Source organism: Macrobrachium nipponense, chromosome 41 (assembly GCF_015104395.2).
Source record: "Macrobrachium nipponense isolate FS-2020 chromosome 41, ASM1510439v2, whole genome shotgun sequence".
Classification (NCBI taxonomy): Eukaryota; Metazoa; Arthropoda; class Malacostraca; order Decapoda; family Palaemonidae; genus Macrobrachium; species Macrobrachium nipponense.
Genome location: NC_061102.1, coordinates 43788682 through 43809039, shown reverse-complemented (window position 1 = coordinate 43809039; position 20358 = coordinate 43788682). Strand labels below are relative to the sequence as shown.

The 20358-nt window shown below is 45.7% G+C and overlaps 1 protein-coding gene across 1 annotated transcript in view; it reads left to right on the top strand.

Moving 5' to 3' along the window:
- The window catches only part of LOC135212736 (ATPase family gene 2 protein homolog B-like), a gene marked incomplete in the record, with an annotated part of 403279 nt that overhangs the window by 281169 nt on the left and 101752 nt on the right, over nt 1-20358 (top strand). Inside the window, 1 exon segment of the mRNA XM_064246448.1 lies at nt 11710-11926. Coding sequence (XP_064102518.1) covers nt 11710-11926 — 217 coding nt within the window.

Sequence of the window (20358 nt, the reverse complement as noted above, 5' to 3'; positions counted from 1 at the left end):
ATTAACACTTAAGACTAAGTAATACTTATATATCTCAACATAAGCTTTTATAACAGTATATACCAAAAACAGTTACATATAAGTATATTACTCTGGTATATACTTACTCCGGCAGTAAACTGGTCCACCAGATCATAGCAGATGGCACAGGCCTCATGATGCCATACTATTAAATCATTATGGCGGATGGCACAGGGAGCGTGGGTCTGGCAGACCTCGTGACCGCATGGATCCTGCAGGATGGCGTTGCACCCCGCCTCTTGACAGTTGGTAGCCTGTAAGTGGACAGATACATAAGTATCGGCAGTTACTAACAGGGCTAACCTGCTAAGAGATATGATACTCCGCTGCATGCCGGAGTGAAAATTTTTCTTGGCATAATCCTCTCCTGTACTCCGTGAGAGATAGTCCGTAGGACGTGGTAAACTGGTCCGATAAACTCCAGTACACCGGAGCGAAGATTTCCTTCGAACCAGTTACCTGCTCATATACCGAGGGTACACCGAGGTGAGGGTACAAGCACAGCGGAGAGACACGAGAAGATTAACCCAAGTAAAATAAAATAAAACAAATAAAATAAGTAATAAACAAGGCAAGCGAAGCGTAGCTCCGCCGTAGAAAACTTTCGCAAGCAAATAGAGAACCCGGATGGTGAGCGGGCGCTCCGCCAGACTAGCGGAAAGTGATAACAGAACAATGAAGCATATTAGGATATAAATGTATATAAAAAGGGGTGAAGCATATTAGGTTATAAATGTATATAAAAAGGGGATGCATGTCAAGGCTACTCTCCGCTACCCCCCAAGGAGCTGGCGGGGCCAGCGATTCCGCCGTATAACGGATGGGGAAGGTAGACCGAGGGAGGAGAGAGCTACAGCGAGAACCGAAGAGGACCCAGTACGAGCGGGCAGGGTGGCCAACCCAACCCGAACGCACAAGGGACCCCCCCCGGATCCCAGGGAGAGAACGGTATACGAGCCAGACTCAAGACCCCCTTCCCGTAACTCCTGTATCCTCCCTGGGAAGGGAGGAGGAGGGGAGGGGTGCTCGGTTGGTTGCCATGGCGACAGTGAGCGAGCGAGGTCTGCCTCCTCCCCGCGATGGGGAGGGAGGAAGTGAGGGATGAGCTGGGTGGCCCGTGGTGATCAGCTGGCCCACTGCGAACGTGGTTGGACCACGTGGGCGAATGGGACAGACAAAACGTAGCCTAGACTAAAACAAACCGTCTCAAACATGCAACACATAACAAATACATCGTAATAAAACAGAAAGGAAGGAAATCAAGAGGAAGAAAAAGAGGGGGGGCGTCCAGGAGAAGTTAGGCTAGCCTACCTGGAAGGTAGATAGACCAACAACTCAGGAGCTGGCCTCTGCCGATACGTAAAACGGAGGGCGACGGCCAGGGTGGCTGGACTAAAGAAAAAGTGGGTAATAACCCACCTGCCTAACAGACCTAGACAAAGGAACATGCATGCATGAACACTGAGCTAAGACACTTACATTAGGATTTCCGAATAGTATGATGTAAAACATGAAAATTGTAGCACATCCCGCACCACACTTAAAACATTCATGATAATAATCATAGGTACTGCACAGAATAGCCACAATGGTATGGAAGACCGAAGGAGCTACAAAATAAACAAGAGGCGAGCCGGCATGGCGAGCCTGAGACCAGACAAGGAAGGACCGTTAATGAACCTAAAAAACGGTTAAAACGGATCCAGTAAGATTTTCAGAGAACCCTCCTCTACATATAGTGATAGGACAAGATTCCTTTTTACCCACTGACTAGAATGTATTGTCCCTCACCTTAATGAACTTTTAATTTGAGGCACACTCAAATTTTGCCTAGTTTTAAGGTAAGCTAAGGACTTCAGAGTAGCCTCTTACTCCTCAGGTTTCATATGTTTTCTGGGCTCAGTTCGTGTCGCTGCGCGAAATATCCTTTAATCCATTATTTCTAAGGTAAATGTACTAACACATACCAGAGAATAAATAAAATAAAGAAAAGGTCAGTACAACTGACTCGCTCACCCTCCAAGAGGGTGTCGGTATGAACACTATGGCGAGTGAGACCACTACCACGAACCGCTTGCCAAAAGAAATCTCCCACTACAAAATCCCCACAAGAGGGGAGCCGACCCACAGAGTGGGCAGCAACTACTACTACTCCATCCCATGCTGCCGACTGCTGCGCCTCTGGTGGCCATCCTTTTCAGTTAGCGCACAACGTATACACGTGCCCTTTTTTGCTCTGTGTTTTTGTGCCCTTTTTTACTGGATTTATTCATCATGGAGCATACAGCCATTGCAGCAGCTAAGTTAAGTAATCAGTGTTTATTGCTATTTGGTTTTTTCCGGCCTTGAGTCAATATTTGCCGTTTTTTGGGTATAAATACGAGCTCTAGGTCGGAAGCATGGCAGCATGGTTCTGCCTCGTGGCGGGTTCGTTCTTGGTCTTCCATACCCAGAACCTTCCCTTACTTTATTACGCTCTGTTATTAGTTATCCTATTTATATTAAGGGTACAGCCTACGGGGTTTATGTCATGCATGCATGTCTTTTTCACCTTGCGTAGGCATCTTCCATCCAGACCCTAGCCACAGCTCTTAGTATCGGCCCCGGCTAGCTTTGAGTGGTAGACTTTCTTTCGGGTTAGTCGTACACTCCTGGATTTTTTCTCCTACTGTTTTATTTTCTTTCTTTACGTTTAGTGATTTTGGTTTAATTATGTATTATGTTTTACGTTAGTGTACGGCGTCTGGCTTCACCTAGCCTAGGTTATGTCCTATTGGTCCCATGTGCTTCCGCTCTTCAGTTCGGTTGCTTCTCTATAGCATCTCTCTGATCAGTCGGTTGTGTATCCTAGGCTTTATTGTTTCATTGTATCTCTTGTTACCGCTCCGTGGTCACTACGTGATCACGGGGCAGCCAGACGCCTGTCCAGTCATCTTTCCCTCCTCCCGCTCTTCCATAGGGCCAGGGGGAGGGTTGGTCTGCCCACGCTCGCTCCACATACCCGGGCCTGCCTCCCTCTCCCCCTAGGCGGAGGGAGTAGGGGGACGGGACAGACCCAGACTGGACTCGACCTCTCCAGCTTCTCGGTACGCTCGGATGGCTAAGGGGGGGGGGGGACTGGCCTTTCCCCCCCCCCGTCCGTTCTCTCCCGCCCCTCCGTTGCTAGCTCGAGTCTGTTTGCCCTCTCGCCCTTTCCCACCTTACTGGGGCTCTTTATCTACCGGAGCTCCGGCATCCACGTGGAAAGGTGCTAGTTCACCCTGACGGGCGGACTGCGGCATACAGTTGGTCTCTACTAACCACTCCGTCGCGCTGATATCGCGACACGCTCCGCCACGCACCGGACTTAGTCCGGTACGTCCCATGTTTATAGGTTTAAGATTAGTATTTAATTTAAACTATATTAAGTTTAATTTAAGCTACATTAAACCTTCCCTCCATTGCATGCTCACACCGGATCTCTCCGTGGTTATAGCCTATTCAGGCGGTAAGGGAGGGGTTATGCCCGAAATTTTTTCGCGCTCCGGCATGCAGCGGAGTTCTTTTAACCTTTAGCCTGTAAGTGATATCTTTTAAGATGCTCATGTGTCTTTTCACTTACAGACCACCAACTGTGAGCATCCGGGATGCAATGCCATGCTCCAGGACCCCTGTGGGCATGAAGTCTGCCGGTCCCATCTCCATGCGCGACTCCGCACGGGAACCTCCAAGTCTGGTATCACGAGACCTGCACAATTTGCTATGATCTGGTGAGCCAGCTCTTAGACGGGGTAAGTATTTCCAACTCCGTTAGCCAATCCCTACAAGATTATAGTTCTTAAGTTTAATTTTAATCTTATCTTAAACTTAAGCTAATTTTATATGGGATCTCGCATCCCCTATAATTTTAAGTTAACCTTTTACTTAAGTTTTAATTTTAAGTTTAATCTTAAAAAACTAACAAATACCCTCTCTTCCAGGCTCCGGCTGTTAGAGACACCGCACTGGCAACCCTGCGGGCCTGGGTCGGCGGTTTTGGGAAGAACGCCGCCAAGGGTCAGCCCTACATACTTGAGAAGAGGTTGGCGGTCCTGATCTTCCCCGGCGGCAAGTCAACGGGCTACGTCGACCCAGCAGAGGCGGCCCCGACTATTGCGCTAATTCAGCAGCAGCTCGCCGCTTCGTTGACTGATCCAGGCCAGGACATCTCGTCGGAAGTCGCGACACTGGACTTAAACATTGAACCGATGGTAGTGTTGACGACCTGTTGGTCGAGGTGAGTACGTTGGACGCCCAAGGGCTTCCCTTGGGCGCCACTGGATCTTCTACTCCTCCTGCAAACTCTCCAGCTTCCTTCCAAGGCTTTACAGGAGCCGAACTTTATACTTCTCCTGACTGCTTCGTGTTAGACCTAAGGTCAAAGGTCAAAAAAACGGTGGTTAAAACCTTGAGTAAGACGTCGTCGTCGTCTAAAAAGACGTCGTCGGCGTCAACATCTCGTAAGTCTCCGGCTACAAACCCCGGAGCAGAGAGGTCTAGAGCTTCTGGGTCCGGCTCCAAATCCTCAAGGAGTAGATCCTCCAAGGAGAGATCACACACTCCAGCGGAGTCAACCGTTTCTCCACTTCCTTTGGTTCCTGTTCAGAGCTACCCGTCCACCTCCGCAGCAGCTCCGGCTTTGGATCCCAATGCTGGCCTGTTGCAACACATGGGGGATCTGGTTGGGTCTCTCAACTCCCAGGATAACATTATCGCCGGACTAAGACAAGCTCCGCTAGCTACTCCCCCACCCTTCGGCACAGGGATAGCTCAGTTGCCACCATATGACTCTCTGCCTCCGTTCAGCATGAACAATCCCTGGAGAGTGGCGTCATACGCCCCCTTCCAAGACGGGCTTATTTCTATCCCGGAATGTGGAACTCGAAGGATTGAGGACTTCGAGTTCTACCGGAAGATCTCCAACCGCCGTTCATCGGCTACGCCAGGCTCACCGCCGCTGCCATGACACGAGATGATAAGGTCCCTAAAGAGACAGTCCTCTATTCACGTGACCAGGCTCAAAGAGAATGGCTCAGGTTGCTTAGAGGGACATGGATTGTTCAAACACTAAAATACAGCCTTTTAAGAGTCCATTCACAATCTTCACAATGGAAGAGGGTACTCCGCTTCCTTTCTTGACAAAGATTGCTACGGTCACTATCCCAGCGGCCCAAAAGGGGGACTCGTTACCGCAGCTAAAGGAAGCGGACCCTACATCTCCTTTACTTCCCTCAACCGGAGATTTGTGGGAAGAACCTGCCCAACACTTTTTCTGCGGCAAACTCAAACCAGACTGTGCTATGGAGCAGTTTGGTGAGAAGCTGCCTAGACTTCCAGATAGCCTCATTCAGGCAGAGTTTGATGCCAAGTCTAGGCTGGCCAGGTCTCTCAACACCATGGCCATGACTGAGGTGGCTACCATTTCTTATGGTTCCGAGCCACTGTTCAAGCTAATCACCAAGTCACTGACTCAAACGGTGCAGTCTGACATGTTCGAGTTCGCCACAGCCAGAACAAACTGTCGGAAGCATGTCCTCCAAGAAGCAACTATTCGGCATGAACCGAATAAGTTGCTTTCATCAAACATCTGGGGAGCAGAACCTCTTCCCAGATGCAATGGTAAAGGAGGTCCAGGCAGAGGCTACGAGGCTTAACAAATCCCAAAGCCTTAAGGATCGTTGGGGTCTCACTGTAAAGAGATGCCAAGATCAAGCTGTCAAGGGTAAGGCTCAGAAGAAACCCAGACGTTTCCAGCCTTACCAAAAGAAACAGCAACGGTTTGCCCAGCCTGTTTCGGCTGTTCCGTTGGTGCAGGCAGCCCAACCCTCTACCTCCAAGGCTTAATCACAGCCTATTTATGTGATTTCCCCCCAGCCTCAACCTTCCACCTCTTACGCTGTCTCCCCAGCCTTCAACCAAGTGTTCGAAGGCCAGGCCTTTCAGAAGTATGACCGCTCAGGTAAGGGAGGCAGAGGTAAGCGATCCTTTCGTCAGAGAGGATCGGGAGGGTCCCTTAATAGAGGAAAACACTTCAGGGGAGGCCGCGGAGGCTACCAACATCAATGAGGACTTCCAGGTAGGAGGGAGGCTGTTTCTCTTCCGCCACCGGTGGGGATTCAGCAAATGGGCACAAAGCATTGTGTCGAAAGGCCTGGTTGGAGTTGGGTGGCGAATCCGCCCCCACCCAGACCTTTCCGCCAACTTCCATCCAAAGAATTGACGGAGTATGCGGAGGACCTCCTTCAGAAAGGAGCAATAGCGAGAGTCAACAGATTAAAGTTTCAAGGGCGCTTGTTCAGCGTTCCAAAGAAAGGCTCACAAAAAAGAAGGGTAATCTTAGACTTATCCCGCTTAAACTTGCCATTCGCTGCGACAAGTTCAAGATGCTCACCATCTCGCAGGTGCGGACCTTACTTCCCCGTGGGCCGTCACCACCTCTATCGATCTTACAGACGCATACTATCATATCCCTATTGCAAGACACTTTCGCCCGTATCTGGGCTTCAAGATAGGAGATCAGGCATTCTCCTTCAAGGTAGTTCCCTTCGGTCTCAACGTAGCACCCAGGGTGTTCACGAAGTTGGCGGAAGTGGTCGTCCAACAACTAAGATCGCAAGGGATTATGGTAGTAGCGTATCTCGACGATTGGCTAATTTGGGCTCCAACAGTCGAGGAATGCCACAAAGCAACACTGAAGTAATCCGGTTTCCTGGAATATCTAGGCTTCAAGATAAACAGGACCAAATCAAGACTCACTCCGGAGTCAAACTTTCAGTGGCTGGGCATTCAATGGAATCTATCCTCCCATACTCTGTCGATTCCATCAGCCAAGAGGAAAGAAATAGCGAAGTCAGTAAAGCAATTTCTAGGACACAAACTTGCTTCAAGGAGAACCCAGGAAAGGATTCTGGGTTCACTCCAGTTTGCATCAGTGACAAACATCTTGATGAAAGCCAAACTGAAAGACCTAACCAGAATCTGGCGCTCACGAGCAAATGTCAGGTCCAGGGACAATTATCCTCAGTCCCTCAGATTCTACGGAATCGTCTACGCCCTTGGGCAAAAAGTCAAGAACTTGTCAATATCAGTACCCCTTCAGTTTCCTCCTCCGGGGATTACCATCCACACAGACGCTTCGTTAAGCGGTTGGGGAGGATATTCTCAGTTCAAGAAGGTTCAAGGAACCTGGTCACCCCCCCCAGTTCCGTCAGCTTCACATAAATGTACTGGAAGCAATGGCGGTGTTCTTGACTCTAAAAAAAGGTTACGTCCGCCAAAGAACTCCCACATAAAGCTAGTCTTAGACAGCGCAGTGGTAGTCCATTGTATAAACAGGGGAGGCTCCAAATCACGTCATCTAAATCATGTCATGGTAGCCATCTTCTCCCTGGCGGACAAGTTCAGTTGGCACCTCTCCTCCACCCATATAGCTGGAGTGAGAAACGTCATAGCAGATGCTCTATCCCAATCAGTTCCTCTGGAGTCGGAATGGTCACTGGACAACAGTTTTCGTTCCACAGTGGATTCTTCAGAGAGTTCCAGGTCTACAAGTGGATCTCTTCGCATCCCAAGCGAACCACAAACTCCCATGTTATGTGGCCCCCAACCTGGACCCTCTGGCCTATGCCACGGACGCCGGCCCTAGACTGGAACAAAACTGGGAGAAGATTTATGTCTTCCCTCCAGTGAATCTTCTCCTGAAGGTGCTGAACAAACTCAGGACATTCAAGGGTCAAGTGGCTCTAGTAGCCCCAGACTGGCCGAAGAGCAATTGGTACCCTCTAATTCTGGAACTGGCTCTCCCAGTCAGTGCAAACGAAGACTGTGTTCGCTTCCTCAGGAATTCTCAAAACCCTAACTTTATGGATTTCATGAAGTTTGCAGCTAAAAGAGATGCGAATATTGATCCTCAAAATATTCTCTTCTTGGAATCTGATAAAAGAGATTCAACTTTGAGACAGTATGATGCTGCAGTCAAAAAGTTAGCAACCTTCCTGAGAGAATCAGATATTAGAATCATGACAATCAATTCAGCTATATCCTTTTTCAGATCTTTATGATTTGAAAAAGGCTTAGCAGCTAGCACTATTACGACAAACAAGTCAGCCTTGAAAAAGATTTTTCAATTTGGTTTCAGCATAGACTTGACAGACTCCTACTTCTCGTCTATTCCCAAGGCTTGTGCTAGACTTAGACCTTCTGTAAGGCCTACGTCAGTATTTCATGGTTCTTAAATGATGTTCTAAAGCTGGCTTCAGAAACTGATAATGACACATGTTCATTTATAATGCTCTTAAGAAAACTCTATTTTTATTAAGTTTGGCTTCAGGAGCTAGAATTTCAGAACTGTCGGCATTATCCAGGGATCCGGATCATGTTGAATTTCTTCCCACAGGGGAAGTGCTACTTTCTCCGGAACGTAGTTTTATAGCAAAGAATGAAGATCCTTTGATGAGGTGGGAACCATGGAAGGTTGTACCCCTTCCACAAGATATTTCTCTTTGCCCAGTATCGACCTTACGAGCCTTTCTGTCCAGGACCTCCTCATCCTCATCGGGTCCTCTCTTTAAGAGAGAAAAAGGTGGTACTTTATCTATTAAAGGCATCAGGCAGCAGATCCTGTACTTTATTAAGCAAGCCAATCCTGACTCCTTCCTAAAACACATGTGTCAGGGCAGTAGCCACCTCAATTAACTATTTCCAACATATGAATTTCGATGAGTTGAAAAAAATATACTGGATGGAAATCGCCGACAGTATTTAAGCGTCATTACTTAAAGTCCTTGGAAGCTCTGAAATTTTCAGCAGTTGCGGCGGGTAACATAGTTTCCCCCGACTCTGCTTAATCTTTAGTAGAAGATCCAGTCCTCCTCCTTTCTACCTATCTCACCCAACAGTTCGTCTATACCTGCCATGTTCATCTACGTTTACCGTGAGTCTTAGCTGCTCTTATGATGGTATAGTGGGTGCCCCTTATTTTTTTTTGCTAGGGTCACTCACAATTGATTGTATATAATGATCTCTTTGATGTGATCCCCTTATTTTATGCTAGGGGACACATCGTATTTACAATGGTTACGGGTTTTGTATATTAAGTCATATACATTCCCTTTTTATGTTATTATTGAAGTTTGTTCTATTCAAGTTATTGTTATAATTGCTTTTAGTTCTTTGTACATAATATCTATACACAGATACTGATTTCAACATATATTCCATGTAAGCCCTGTATATATGTTAAATTTAAGTTAATTTTAAGAAATATTATTAGCATTAAGTTAAATTTCAGTAATATTTCTATTTTTGTATCATTGTGTATATGTATATTTATTAGCAATTATATTTCTTTATTTTATATTATCTTTTATTTGAGACCCTTTTTGTCTATTTGATTTTTATTCTTTAACAATCTTGTGCTATTTCTCTGTACGATTTCGCGCAGCGTACACGAACTTGAGCCCAGAAAAGGGATTTGACGTAAGGAAAAATCTATTTCTGGCGATTGGTTCGTGTCGCCCAGCGAAAATCCCGCCCTGCCCATCCCATCGCTCAAGATTGTCTGCTAACTTCAGGATGGCCACCAGAGGCGCAGCAGATCTGGCAGCAGTGGGATTGGAGTAGTAGTAAGTTTGCTGCCCACTCTGTGGGTCGGCTCCCCTCTTGTGGGGATTTTGTAGTGGGAGATTTCTTTTGGCAAGCGGTTCGTGGTAGTGGTCTCACTCGCCATAGTGTTCATACCGACACCCTCTTGGAGGGTGAGCGAGTCAGTTGTACTGACCTTTTCTTTATTTTATTTATTCTCTGGTATGTGTTAGTACATTTACCTTAGAAATAATGGATTAATGGATATTTCGCTGGCGACACGAACCAATCGCCCAGAAATAGATTTTTCCTTACGTCAAAATCCCTTTTATGACCCATATGTCCTTGCTACTTTTGACCTACTGGAAGTGTAAAATCGATTTTGTTTCTTAGTAGGTTTAATGGGAGTTGAAAACACGGTTAAATTTCCAGCAATTTGAGACCGTTTTTAGTAACGTGCATAGTATCACGAAAGGGGGCATAGGATTTTTTCCTACTGTCTCTTCACTTTGTAACAAGGTGTTGAGCTTTGCGGAGCCAGGGGGTACAATGTACCTGAGGCACCCATCACTCTCAGTGGATGGGTTGTGGTGTTATTTCAATATAGATGGCAAATGTTATAGGGTTGTTTTTTATATTGCAATACCAATTTATGCTTTGTTAGCCATTGGAATACTCCTTCGCTACAAAGTTCCCACTTAAGTAGAAGCACTCAATGCCTTTACCACCATGCCACTACATGTTAAGTTGAGCACCAACCAGAAGCAGTTTTCTATTGCAGGCTCTCTTAACTGATAAGGAAATGACAAGCATTGTACTTCAATGCTAGCAACTTTCTATTTCAAATTCATTACTTGACTTGATGTTTCGGAGTAGAATATGTCCATCAGTTCCAATTTTTGTCAATTTTAAGGTATCAGCAATATAATTACTTTATAAGTTACTTATATAAAAATGACATTTTTATATAATAAAATAAGGTTGTATATATACTTACTAAGTAATTACATGATCGGAGCCCACCCTCCTCACCTCTGATGGACATAAGGCATGAGCAGGTGAATGTCATATGCAAAAGTTATTCCTGAAACGTACACCTTTTGGCCGGACCTAGTCACCTATACAAACAGTTGAAGTGTTGCCTGCAAAATTTTAAATTCAAGTTGTCGTGCAAGTGGAACTTATAATAATGTCATTTTACTAGATCACACTTACCTGTTCCTGGAAGGAAACCTCAAACACAAAATAAATTGTTATACTGTAAATAGAGTTACAATGGACTTTTCTATTAATGGGACCCACTTACCAGTAACCAATTACTATACCAGCACTTGCTGTACCAATTACCTGTGACCAGTTAGTACTGTATAGGTTTTTATAGTGTTGTACCAATGTGTCCATTTTCCTACATTTTCAGGATGGAACTACTAGTAACTTTAAATTGTAGTATGGTTCAATAACTGTAACTGAACTAGTTTGAATTGTAGAAGTGAACTTTAAGTAAGTATTAGAACAGTGAAACTGAAAGTCAGCTGCTTTACTGAAGTGATTTATGTGTGGAATGCAAGTGAATAATTGTGGACCAGTGTGGATTTTATGTTGATGAATATGGATATAATAAGGTCTGAATTTGTATTCAAAATTTAATGTGGGTTTAGCATACTTGTAGATTTAATATAAAAAAGAATTAAGGAAATTCATTGAGTTACAGCCAGTCCAGTAGCAAAGTTCATCTTTGCTTGTGTTATATTTAGTTTCAAGATGATTCAGATTAAGAAGAATTAAATTAACATTTAAAGATTAGCTGTGCCTCTTGCCTGTGTTGGTATTCCATTATCTACTTCTTTTGAACAGGCCCAACATAAGTATACCCTTCAGATATGGAAACATTTGTGCTGTGATATATATTTGTGGTGCCCAAAATTGGGACCAAACTGTCTAGTTTATATATCCTGCTTTTCAAGATTTCCATAATTGCTTTATACCTTTTAGGTATTTACTGTAGTTTTATTCATAAGAATTTGAATTTGATACATTTTTCCTTATCAGGATATTTACATAGTTCCATAATTCCTTGTCATCTTTTAGGTACCTCTTCTGCCACAAGAAATAATTGAAACCATGCTACTGTGTGCTACTACCATTATTCCAAGTATCCATAAGAACCTAGAGTTCATCACTGCCATACCCAAAGTCTCTCTTATTGGTGGACTTCATGAAGTTAAGCAGCAATTAGAAGAAATATTTATACACCATGCAAACTATGCTGAAGCATATGATAACTTGAATCTCAAGAGACCCAAAGGTAAAGTTGAGTACTTTATGTTTCATATAAAACATCCACATTTCCACAGAAAGTGCAAACAGTTTTTTTATATATAATTTAGCACTTGTATCTATCAGCCAAGTTAGCACTTGTGTCTATCGCCAAGGTAGCTGAAGTTATGGAGTTGTATTTGCCCATAGATATTATGAGGAAAGCTTCAATAAATTGCCAGTCTCTACTCAAAGAACATAATGCTGGTTTGGGTGAAAACCAGAGATAAAGCTACTCAGCATAATGATCACATGAGGAATGAGACGTGGTAGGATTGGGAAGGATTGTATGATGACATATAATGGGTTGCTGTTTGACCATTTTACTATAGGTTCTGAAGTTTATGAATGGATGCACAGTGGACCCCCCGTATTCGTGTTCTCCAGATTCTTGGACTCAAGCATTCGCAGATTTCTCTTGGGAACATTTCCCCCCATTATTCACGGAAAATTCGTCTATTTGCGGTATTTTTCTATGAGAATTATCCAGAAATTCCTGTTTTTTTAATCAATTTCATCATAAAATGCACTTTTGTGATAAAAATATTATAAAAACCAAGTATAAAATTTTTTAATGGGTTTTCTTGAGTTTTAACTTACAAAATAGGCTGTTTTCAGCGTTTTTATAGGGGGTCCAACTATTTGCCGAATACTGGGGGACCACTGTACATCTGTTATCTACAAGACAGAATGATTCTGAGCTGAGTTATCATCCTTATGAATTAGTTTAATGAGAATAATTCTCATAACTAGACTGGTATAGAACTCAGCTAAAGGATTTGTTCTTGAATGAGAGGTACAGTTATTGCAAGGTAAAATTAATGAAGTTGGATGGCTATGTAGAAAGAGAACAAAGGGAATGAATAAAAAGTAAAGACAGAAAGCGAGACAACTGGGCTGGAGAGATGCAAGGAAAAAAACCTTTAGTACAATCTACGGGGTGCCTGACAAGGTACACCTTAAGTGGTACCCTGGTACCCTTCACAGGGTAGAGGAGCTGAGTTTGGCAACAGGTAGTGTTATTGACTGCAATAGTAGTCTTCATGGCCAATAGACAAGTGTTAGCAATGATTGAGTGATATTCTAACCAAGTAGTGTCAGCTTTTGACCAGCCTGTGGATTCAAGAAGTCATCATAGCATAGCATTCATTGACAGCAGACCAATAAAGGGATTTTGACGTAGGAAAAATCTATTTCTGGGTGATTGGCTCGTGTCGCCCTATGAAATATCCTTAAGATCATTATTTCTAGGTAAAATTAATCTAAAATTACCAGAGAAAAACAAAATTAAGAAAATGTCAGTAAAACTGACTCGCTCACTCTATAAAAGAAGTGTCGGTATGTGAATATAGGCGAGTGGGATCACTACCACGAGTCATTCACCTTAGACCTTCCAACATAAAATCCCCACCAGAGAGAGCTGATACTAAAGGGTGAAGCGGCTGCTACTACTACTACTACCAACGCCACGGACAGCAGCGCCCTAGCGGTCATCCTTAATCTAATGAACCAATCTTTGTCTCCATTGACAGGGTGGGTAAATCAAAACAGGGTGGGTTTCATAGGGCGACACGAGCCAATCACCCAGAAATAGATTTTTCCTACGTCAAAATCCCTTTTCTGGGCTCAGCTCGTGTCGGCCTATGAAATAGTACCAGAGAAACAGACAAGATGGGAATAAGGACAAATGAAACCCAATAGTAAAAAAAGAGATATATAATATAAGTGAATCAGGGACATTACAGTATACAAACAAAGTACTTAAAGCTAACTTATCCTAAACAATGGTATGATAAAGAAAGCAATCAATAAATAACTATAAAATAAAACTTATATTAGACATAGTAACACATAATAATGTAATGGCAAAACAATAAAGAATGATTCACTTAATTAAGATATTTACATAATATACAACACATTGTGTATTCTACCCCCTAAGCATAAAAATAAGGGTAGAACACTGAAGTACATTATATGTACATAACATGGATGTCCCTAGCAAAAAAAAAAAAAGGACAATCCACCAATATGATTCTAGCGGCTAAGGCTAGAGTATTCCGAGTAGCATGGCAATAGGGTGAGGCATGTTGGACAAGGTAGGTAGAAAAGGAGACTGGATCTATACTACAACTACTATGCAGTATCACGGAGAAACAATGTTTCCCGCTGCTACTGCAGAAAATTTTAAAAGATTCCAAGGACTTTAGGTAATGACGTTTAAAGACTGTCGGTGATTTCCATCCAGTATACTTTTTAAGATCCTCAAAGTTTCATATGTTGGAAGTAATTAATTGAGGTGGCTACTCCTCTGATGTCATGTGCTTTTGGAAATGAATCAGGATTGGCTTGTTTAATGAAGTAAAGGATCTGTTGTCTGATTCCTTATTTTACTGATAAAGTGCCACCTTTTTCTCTCATAAAGAGAGAACCTGAGGATCTGAGGATGTACGAGATAGAAAGGCTCTTAAAGTTGATACTGGGCAGAGAGAAGGATCTTGCGGAAGTGGGATGACTTTCCAAGGAGCCCACCTTGCAAGGGGATCCTCATTTTTAGCTAAAAAGCTACGATCCGGGGAAAGTAGAACTTCTCCTGAGGGGAGGAATTCCACATGACCCGCATCTCTGGATAGAGCCGACAGTTCTGAAATTCTGGCTCCTGAAGCCAGGCTTAATAAAAATAACGTCTTTCTAAGAAGCATTATGAATGTGCAAGACGAGTTGTCAGTATCTGAGGCTAGTTTGAGGACATCATTTAAGAACCATGAAACTGCATTAGGCCTTTGAGAAAGGTCTAAGTCTAGCACAGGCTTTGGGATAGACGTAAAGTAAGATTCTGTTAGGTCTATCTGGAAACCCAACTGAAAGATTTTCTTCAAAGCCGATTTATGAGTAGTAATAGTGCTAGCTGCTAAGCCTTTTTCAAACAAGGACCTGAAAAAGGATATAGCTAAGTTAACTGTCATGGTTGTAGTGTTTGATTCTTTCAGGAAGGATGCTAATTTTTTAACAGCTGAGTCATATTGTCTAATAGTTGACTCTCTTTTATCTGATTCTAGGAAGAGGATGTTTTGTGGATCAATGTTAGCATCTTTGTTAGCCGCAAACTTCATGAAGTCCATAAAGTTAGGGTCTGAAGAAGTTCCTGAGGAAGCGAACACAGTCCTCATTTGTACTGATTGCGACAGCTTGGGATTGGGAAATCCGTTGAGGTCAGGAGACCAATTCCAGAAGCAGAGGATACCAGTTGCTTTTTGGCCAATCTGGAGCAATCAGAGCTACTAGTCCCTTGAAAGTCCTCAGCTTGCTCAAGACTTTCAAAAGAAGATTCACTGGAGGAAAAAACATAAATTTTCCTCCATTGATTCCAATCTAACGACAGGGCGTCCGTGGCATAAGCCAGAGGGTCCAGGTTGGGGGCCACATAGCAAGGGAGCTTGTGGTTCGCTTGTGAGGCGAAGAGATCTACTTGGAGACCTGGGACTCTCTCCGGCATATCCACTGGAATGACCCGTCGTCCAGGGCCACATTCTGATTCCAGAGGGACTGACCGGGACACAAAGCGTCTGCTATCACATTTCTTACCCCCGCCAGGTGAGTGGCAGACAGATGCCATCTGTGTTTGTCTGCTAGCGCAAAGATGGCTATCATGACATGATTCACGTGTTTGGATTTGGACCCTCCTCTGTTGATGCAATGTACTACCACTGCACTGTCCAAAACTAGTCTTAGATGAGACTTCTTCGGGGGAAGGAGTCTCTTCAGGGTAAGAAATACTGCCATTGCTTCCAGGACGTTTATGTGAAGCTGGCGGAACTGAACTGACCAAGTCCCCTGAACTTGCTTGAATTGAGAATATCCCCCCATCAGGACAGGGAGGCATCCGTGTGAATGGTTAACACTGGAAGGGGATATTGAAGGGGTACTAATTTGGCAAGGTTCTTCACTTTTGTCCATGGACGGAGCTGATTGCGAAGGATCTGTGGAATTACTGACAACTTGTCTCGAGATTTGGCGTTTGCTCTCGATCGCCAAACTCGATTTATAACTTTCAGCCTTGCTTTCAGGAGGATGTCTGTCACTGAGGCAAACTGAAGAGAACCTAGGATTCTTTCCTGGTTTCTCCTTGATGTCTGTTTGCATTTGATTGAAAAAAGGAATTGTTTCACAGACTTGGCTATTTCTTTTCTTTTGACCACCGGAATTGACAGATTGTGGGAAGACAAATCCCATTGGATTCCTAGCCACTGAAAACGAGACTCTGGAGTAAAGTCTGGATTTCGTTTTTTTGTTTATCTGGAACCCCAGATGTTCCAGAAATTGAACTACCTACTTTGTGGCTTTGAGGACATGTTCCTCGACCGTAGGTGCCCAGATCAACCAATCGTCGAGGTATGCTGCTACCATTATCCCTTGAGTTCTCAACTGTTGAACTACCACTTCTGCTACTTTCGTGAATACCCAGGGGGCTACATTCAGACCGAAGGGCATCACTTTGAATGAGAACGTCTGATTTCCTAGTTTGAAGCCTAGGAATGGACGGAAGTGTCTGGCTATAGGGATATGATAGTATGCGTCTGTAAGATCGATGGAGGTTGTGACGGCCCCACGGGGAAGTAAGGTCCGTACCTGCGAGATGGTGAGCATTTTTGAACTTGTCGCAACGAATGAAAGAGTTTAGCCTTGACAAGTCTAAGATTACCCTTCTTTTTGTTGAGCCTTTCTTTGGCACGCTGAATAAGCGACCTTGAAATTTTAGATGCTTGACTCTCGCAATAGCTCCTTTCTGAAGGAGTTCCTCCGCATAATCTGTCAATTCCTTTGATGGTTCCTGATAGAATGATTTGATTGGAGGGGGATCTTTGATCCAACTCCAACCCAATCCTTTGGACACGATGCTCTGTGCATTTGCTGACCACCCCCACCTGTGACGGAAGAAGGAACAGCCTCCCTCCTACCTGGGGAGCCTCACTGTTGTTGGGCGGGTTGACCTCCGCGCCCTCCTCTGAATTGTCTACCTCTTGCAGCTCTTCCTGTTGGCCATGCTGGCGAAAGTGGGGCCCCTCGCCCTGCTACCCCTAGAGAACCTATTAAAGGCTGGGTAGACCTGGCTTTCGTACATAGAATTGAAGGCCGGCGAGACTGCGTAGGAGGTTGACGGTTGACTCTGAGGAGACAAACAGGAGGATGGTTGAGTCTGTTTTGAAGTAGACGGCTGTCCCTGTTGTGTAACTGGGACGGCCTGAACAAACTGCTGTTGCTGCTGTTGCTTCTGGTAAGGATGGAACCTTCTTCCTGTCTTCTTAAGCTTCTTACCAGCAGCAGGGGCGGTCTCTTGTTTCCTCTTGGAAGAGATGCCCCATCTAGCCCTAAGGCTCTGGTTGAGCCTAGCAGCCTCGTGGTGCACCTCGTTCACAGAGGACTCTGGAAGAGGTCCGCACCCTACATGCTGGAAGCCAGGAGTCTATTAGGCTCATGCCTGATAGTGGCCTCCTGCAGACGTGCTTTCGGCAGTTCCTCCCTAGCTAGAAGAAGTCGAAAAAAGCATCAGCTTGGACTGTCTGGAGCTGAGATTTGCCCAGAATCTTGAATAAAGGTTCTGTGCCATAAGACAGGGCAGCCATTTCTGTAATGATTAGGGAGTTAAGGGACCTCCCAAATCTTGTTCGAGCATCGAACTCTGCCTGAATCAGGGTATCAGGCAGTCTTGGAAGCTTCTCGCCAAACTGGTCCACTGCGCAGTCTGGCTTAAGCTTACCAATCGAGAACGTGGCAGCAAGTTCTCCCACAATTCTCCAAGGCTGGGAAGAGCGGAGAAGTAGATTCCGCTTCCCTCAGCTGTGGCATAGGCTCGTCTTTGAGGACTGCCTGAAGAGTCGCTTACACTATTTTGGTAGCGAACGGAGGAGAAGCCTCCTCCTCCGTAGCGAAAATAGTGACGGACTCTTGAAAGCTTGGAGCTTAGTGTTAGTACACTCCCAATCCTCCAGGCAGTGAACCCATTCCCGCTGTGCGTGATCCCTACTATACAGCACAGTCTCTCGGGAAATCTTTTCCTCTCTAGTGAGAGCAGCAACGGTCAGCCTAGCATACCCAATAAATGCTGAGTCAGTCCAGGAGTAGAACTCGAAGTCCTCAATTCTTCGAGTTCCACACTCCGGGATAGAGATCATGCCGTCCTTGAAGGGGCATAAGCGGCCACTCTCCATGGGTTATCCATGGAGAAGGCTGTAGGGATTCGTAGGGAGGTAACTGCAAAATGCCAGTACCTGCTACGGGTGAGCTTGGCTGAGGAACCTGACTAAGTCCAGCAAAACGGTCCTCTTGCTCTCTAACTCTGTTAGAGAGATCCTGAATGGATTGGCCAGACTGGTTGATGGTGTTTGACAGCTGCGCAAACATCTGTTCAAACTTATTAGACCCGAGGGCGGTCATCCTCGAGCCAACCATCTCTCCCACTTGCTGCATCACAACTGCCGAAAACAAAAGGTGGTGGGGGATCAAAGGAGCTCGGGTCCCGACCACCCCCAAAAGGAGGGTTACGCCGGAGTGGATTGCGGTGGATGCCGGAGAAGGCGTTGGCTCGGCTGGAGCGCGAGCCTTCTCCTTAGAAGCCTTGCTTCTAGAGCTCTTAGAGTAAGAAGAGCTCGGCTTTGCCTTCACCGCGCGTCAGCGTAGGAAGTCGTAGACTTCTTAGCTGAAGAAGACAACGACTTCTTAGAAGTCGTCTTATGGAGAGTCTTCTGTTCTCTCTGTCCCTTCACCTTCGGGGGTACAGAAAAGAGCGGGAGAGCGGGCAGGGATCTCAGATTCCGGAAAGCCTTGGAAAGAGGCAGAAGAAAGGACAGGGGTAAGAAGATCCAGGAGCTGGATCAAGGACGGAAAGGACCTTGGGCGCCCGACACACCTACCTCAACCAACAAATCCTCTGCCCCTACCGCCATAGGCTCGATGTTTCAGGGTCCAGAGGTTAGCCACATCTGGGACCGGCTCCTGCATGGAGACGGACCCGAATGCCTGCTGCACCTCCTGCTGGATCGAAGCTATGAGAGGGGCTGCCGAGATGGGGTCAACATAGCCAGTCGACTTGCCACCGGAGAAGATCTGAACGGCCAGCTTCTTGTCCAGAATGTACGGCTGGCCCTTGGCGGCGTTCTTCCCGAAGCCGCCCACCAAGCCTTCAGGGTTGCCAAGGCGACTTCCTTCACGGCGGCAGCCTGAAAGAGAAGGCGAAATGAAGCTTCTAGCGGCGGAGACAGGGTTGAACAAAGCTTAAAACTAAGTGTTATTAGTGATAAGACCAAGAGTCTAAGAGTAGACTTACCCCACCCAACAGCTGACTAACAAGGTCGTAGCAGATGGTGCAAGCTTCTGGGTGCCAGACGATCAGTCCATTGTGGGTGGTGGCACATGGGGCGTGAGTCCTACACTCCTCATGGGCGCAGGGGTCGTAGAGTGTTGCGTTGCAACCCGGGACCTGACAGTTGGTAGCCTGTAAGTGGAGAGATACATAAGTATCAGGTGCACACTTACAGCCTAACAATTGCTCCGCTGCATGCCGGAGTGTGAAAGTTAGATTAAACCAGAGCCCCGCCATAATACGTGTGGTAACTAGGCGGTTGGAGTTTGTCTAAGGCTACGCCGGAGACAGGAAAAAGATTCCAACCAGGAGTGGTGAGGAGCCATGAAACCACGACGGAGAACGACGGAGATGGCACACATAAATAAATTAAAACTAAAATTCACCGTAATATTAGGGTATATCCGTATATAACGAAGTATAAAATTTTCCGTCTACTAGAAGAGTGCCCGGGTAAGGAGCGAGCTCTCCTCCGGTAGCGGAAAAAAGGATATAGTAGGCAAGCAACAGACCACTAGTAATGTCCACCCCGCCCGCTGGCGGAGCCAGACGAACCTATAACCAAAGGGGCCCCCGGCTTCATCGGAGGCTCCGTCATTACAGTAGGGGAAGGGTGGGACTGAAGCAATATGGGGTGGTGGGGGTCCCGGCGTAACACGGCGGGAGAGAGAGAGAGGGGGGGTGGCCTACCCCTCCCCGTCCCTACAGCTACCCGCTCGGTGACCCGGTACCCGAGACAAGTGGTCGCCCTGTACCCCAGCTGGGAGGGAGCTCCTGGCCTCCTCAGAGGGAGAGGGAGGAAGGCTACTGTGGTTGTCATGGCAACCAAGGAGTCCCCCAGACCCCTCCCTATACCTGGTAGGGAGGGAAGGAAGGGTAAGGTGCTATGGGACACGTGATCGCAGGTGGCCTAAGCCGCGATAGCAACACAACCATGGAGGGGCCACGTGAACCAGACTGTACCAACACATGGTACATGCACCTAGGCTAGCCTAACACCCAAAATAACACTGATAATACATCGTAAAGGGGGAAAGACACTTTTAGTAAAGAGAAAGAAG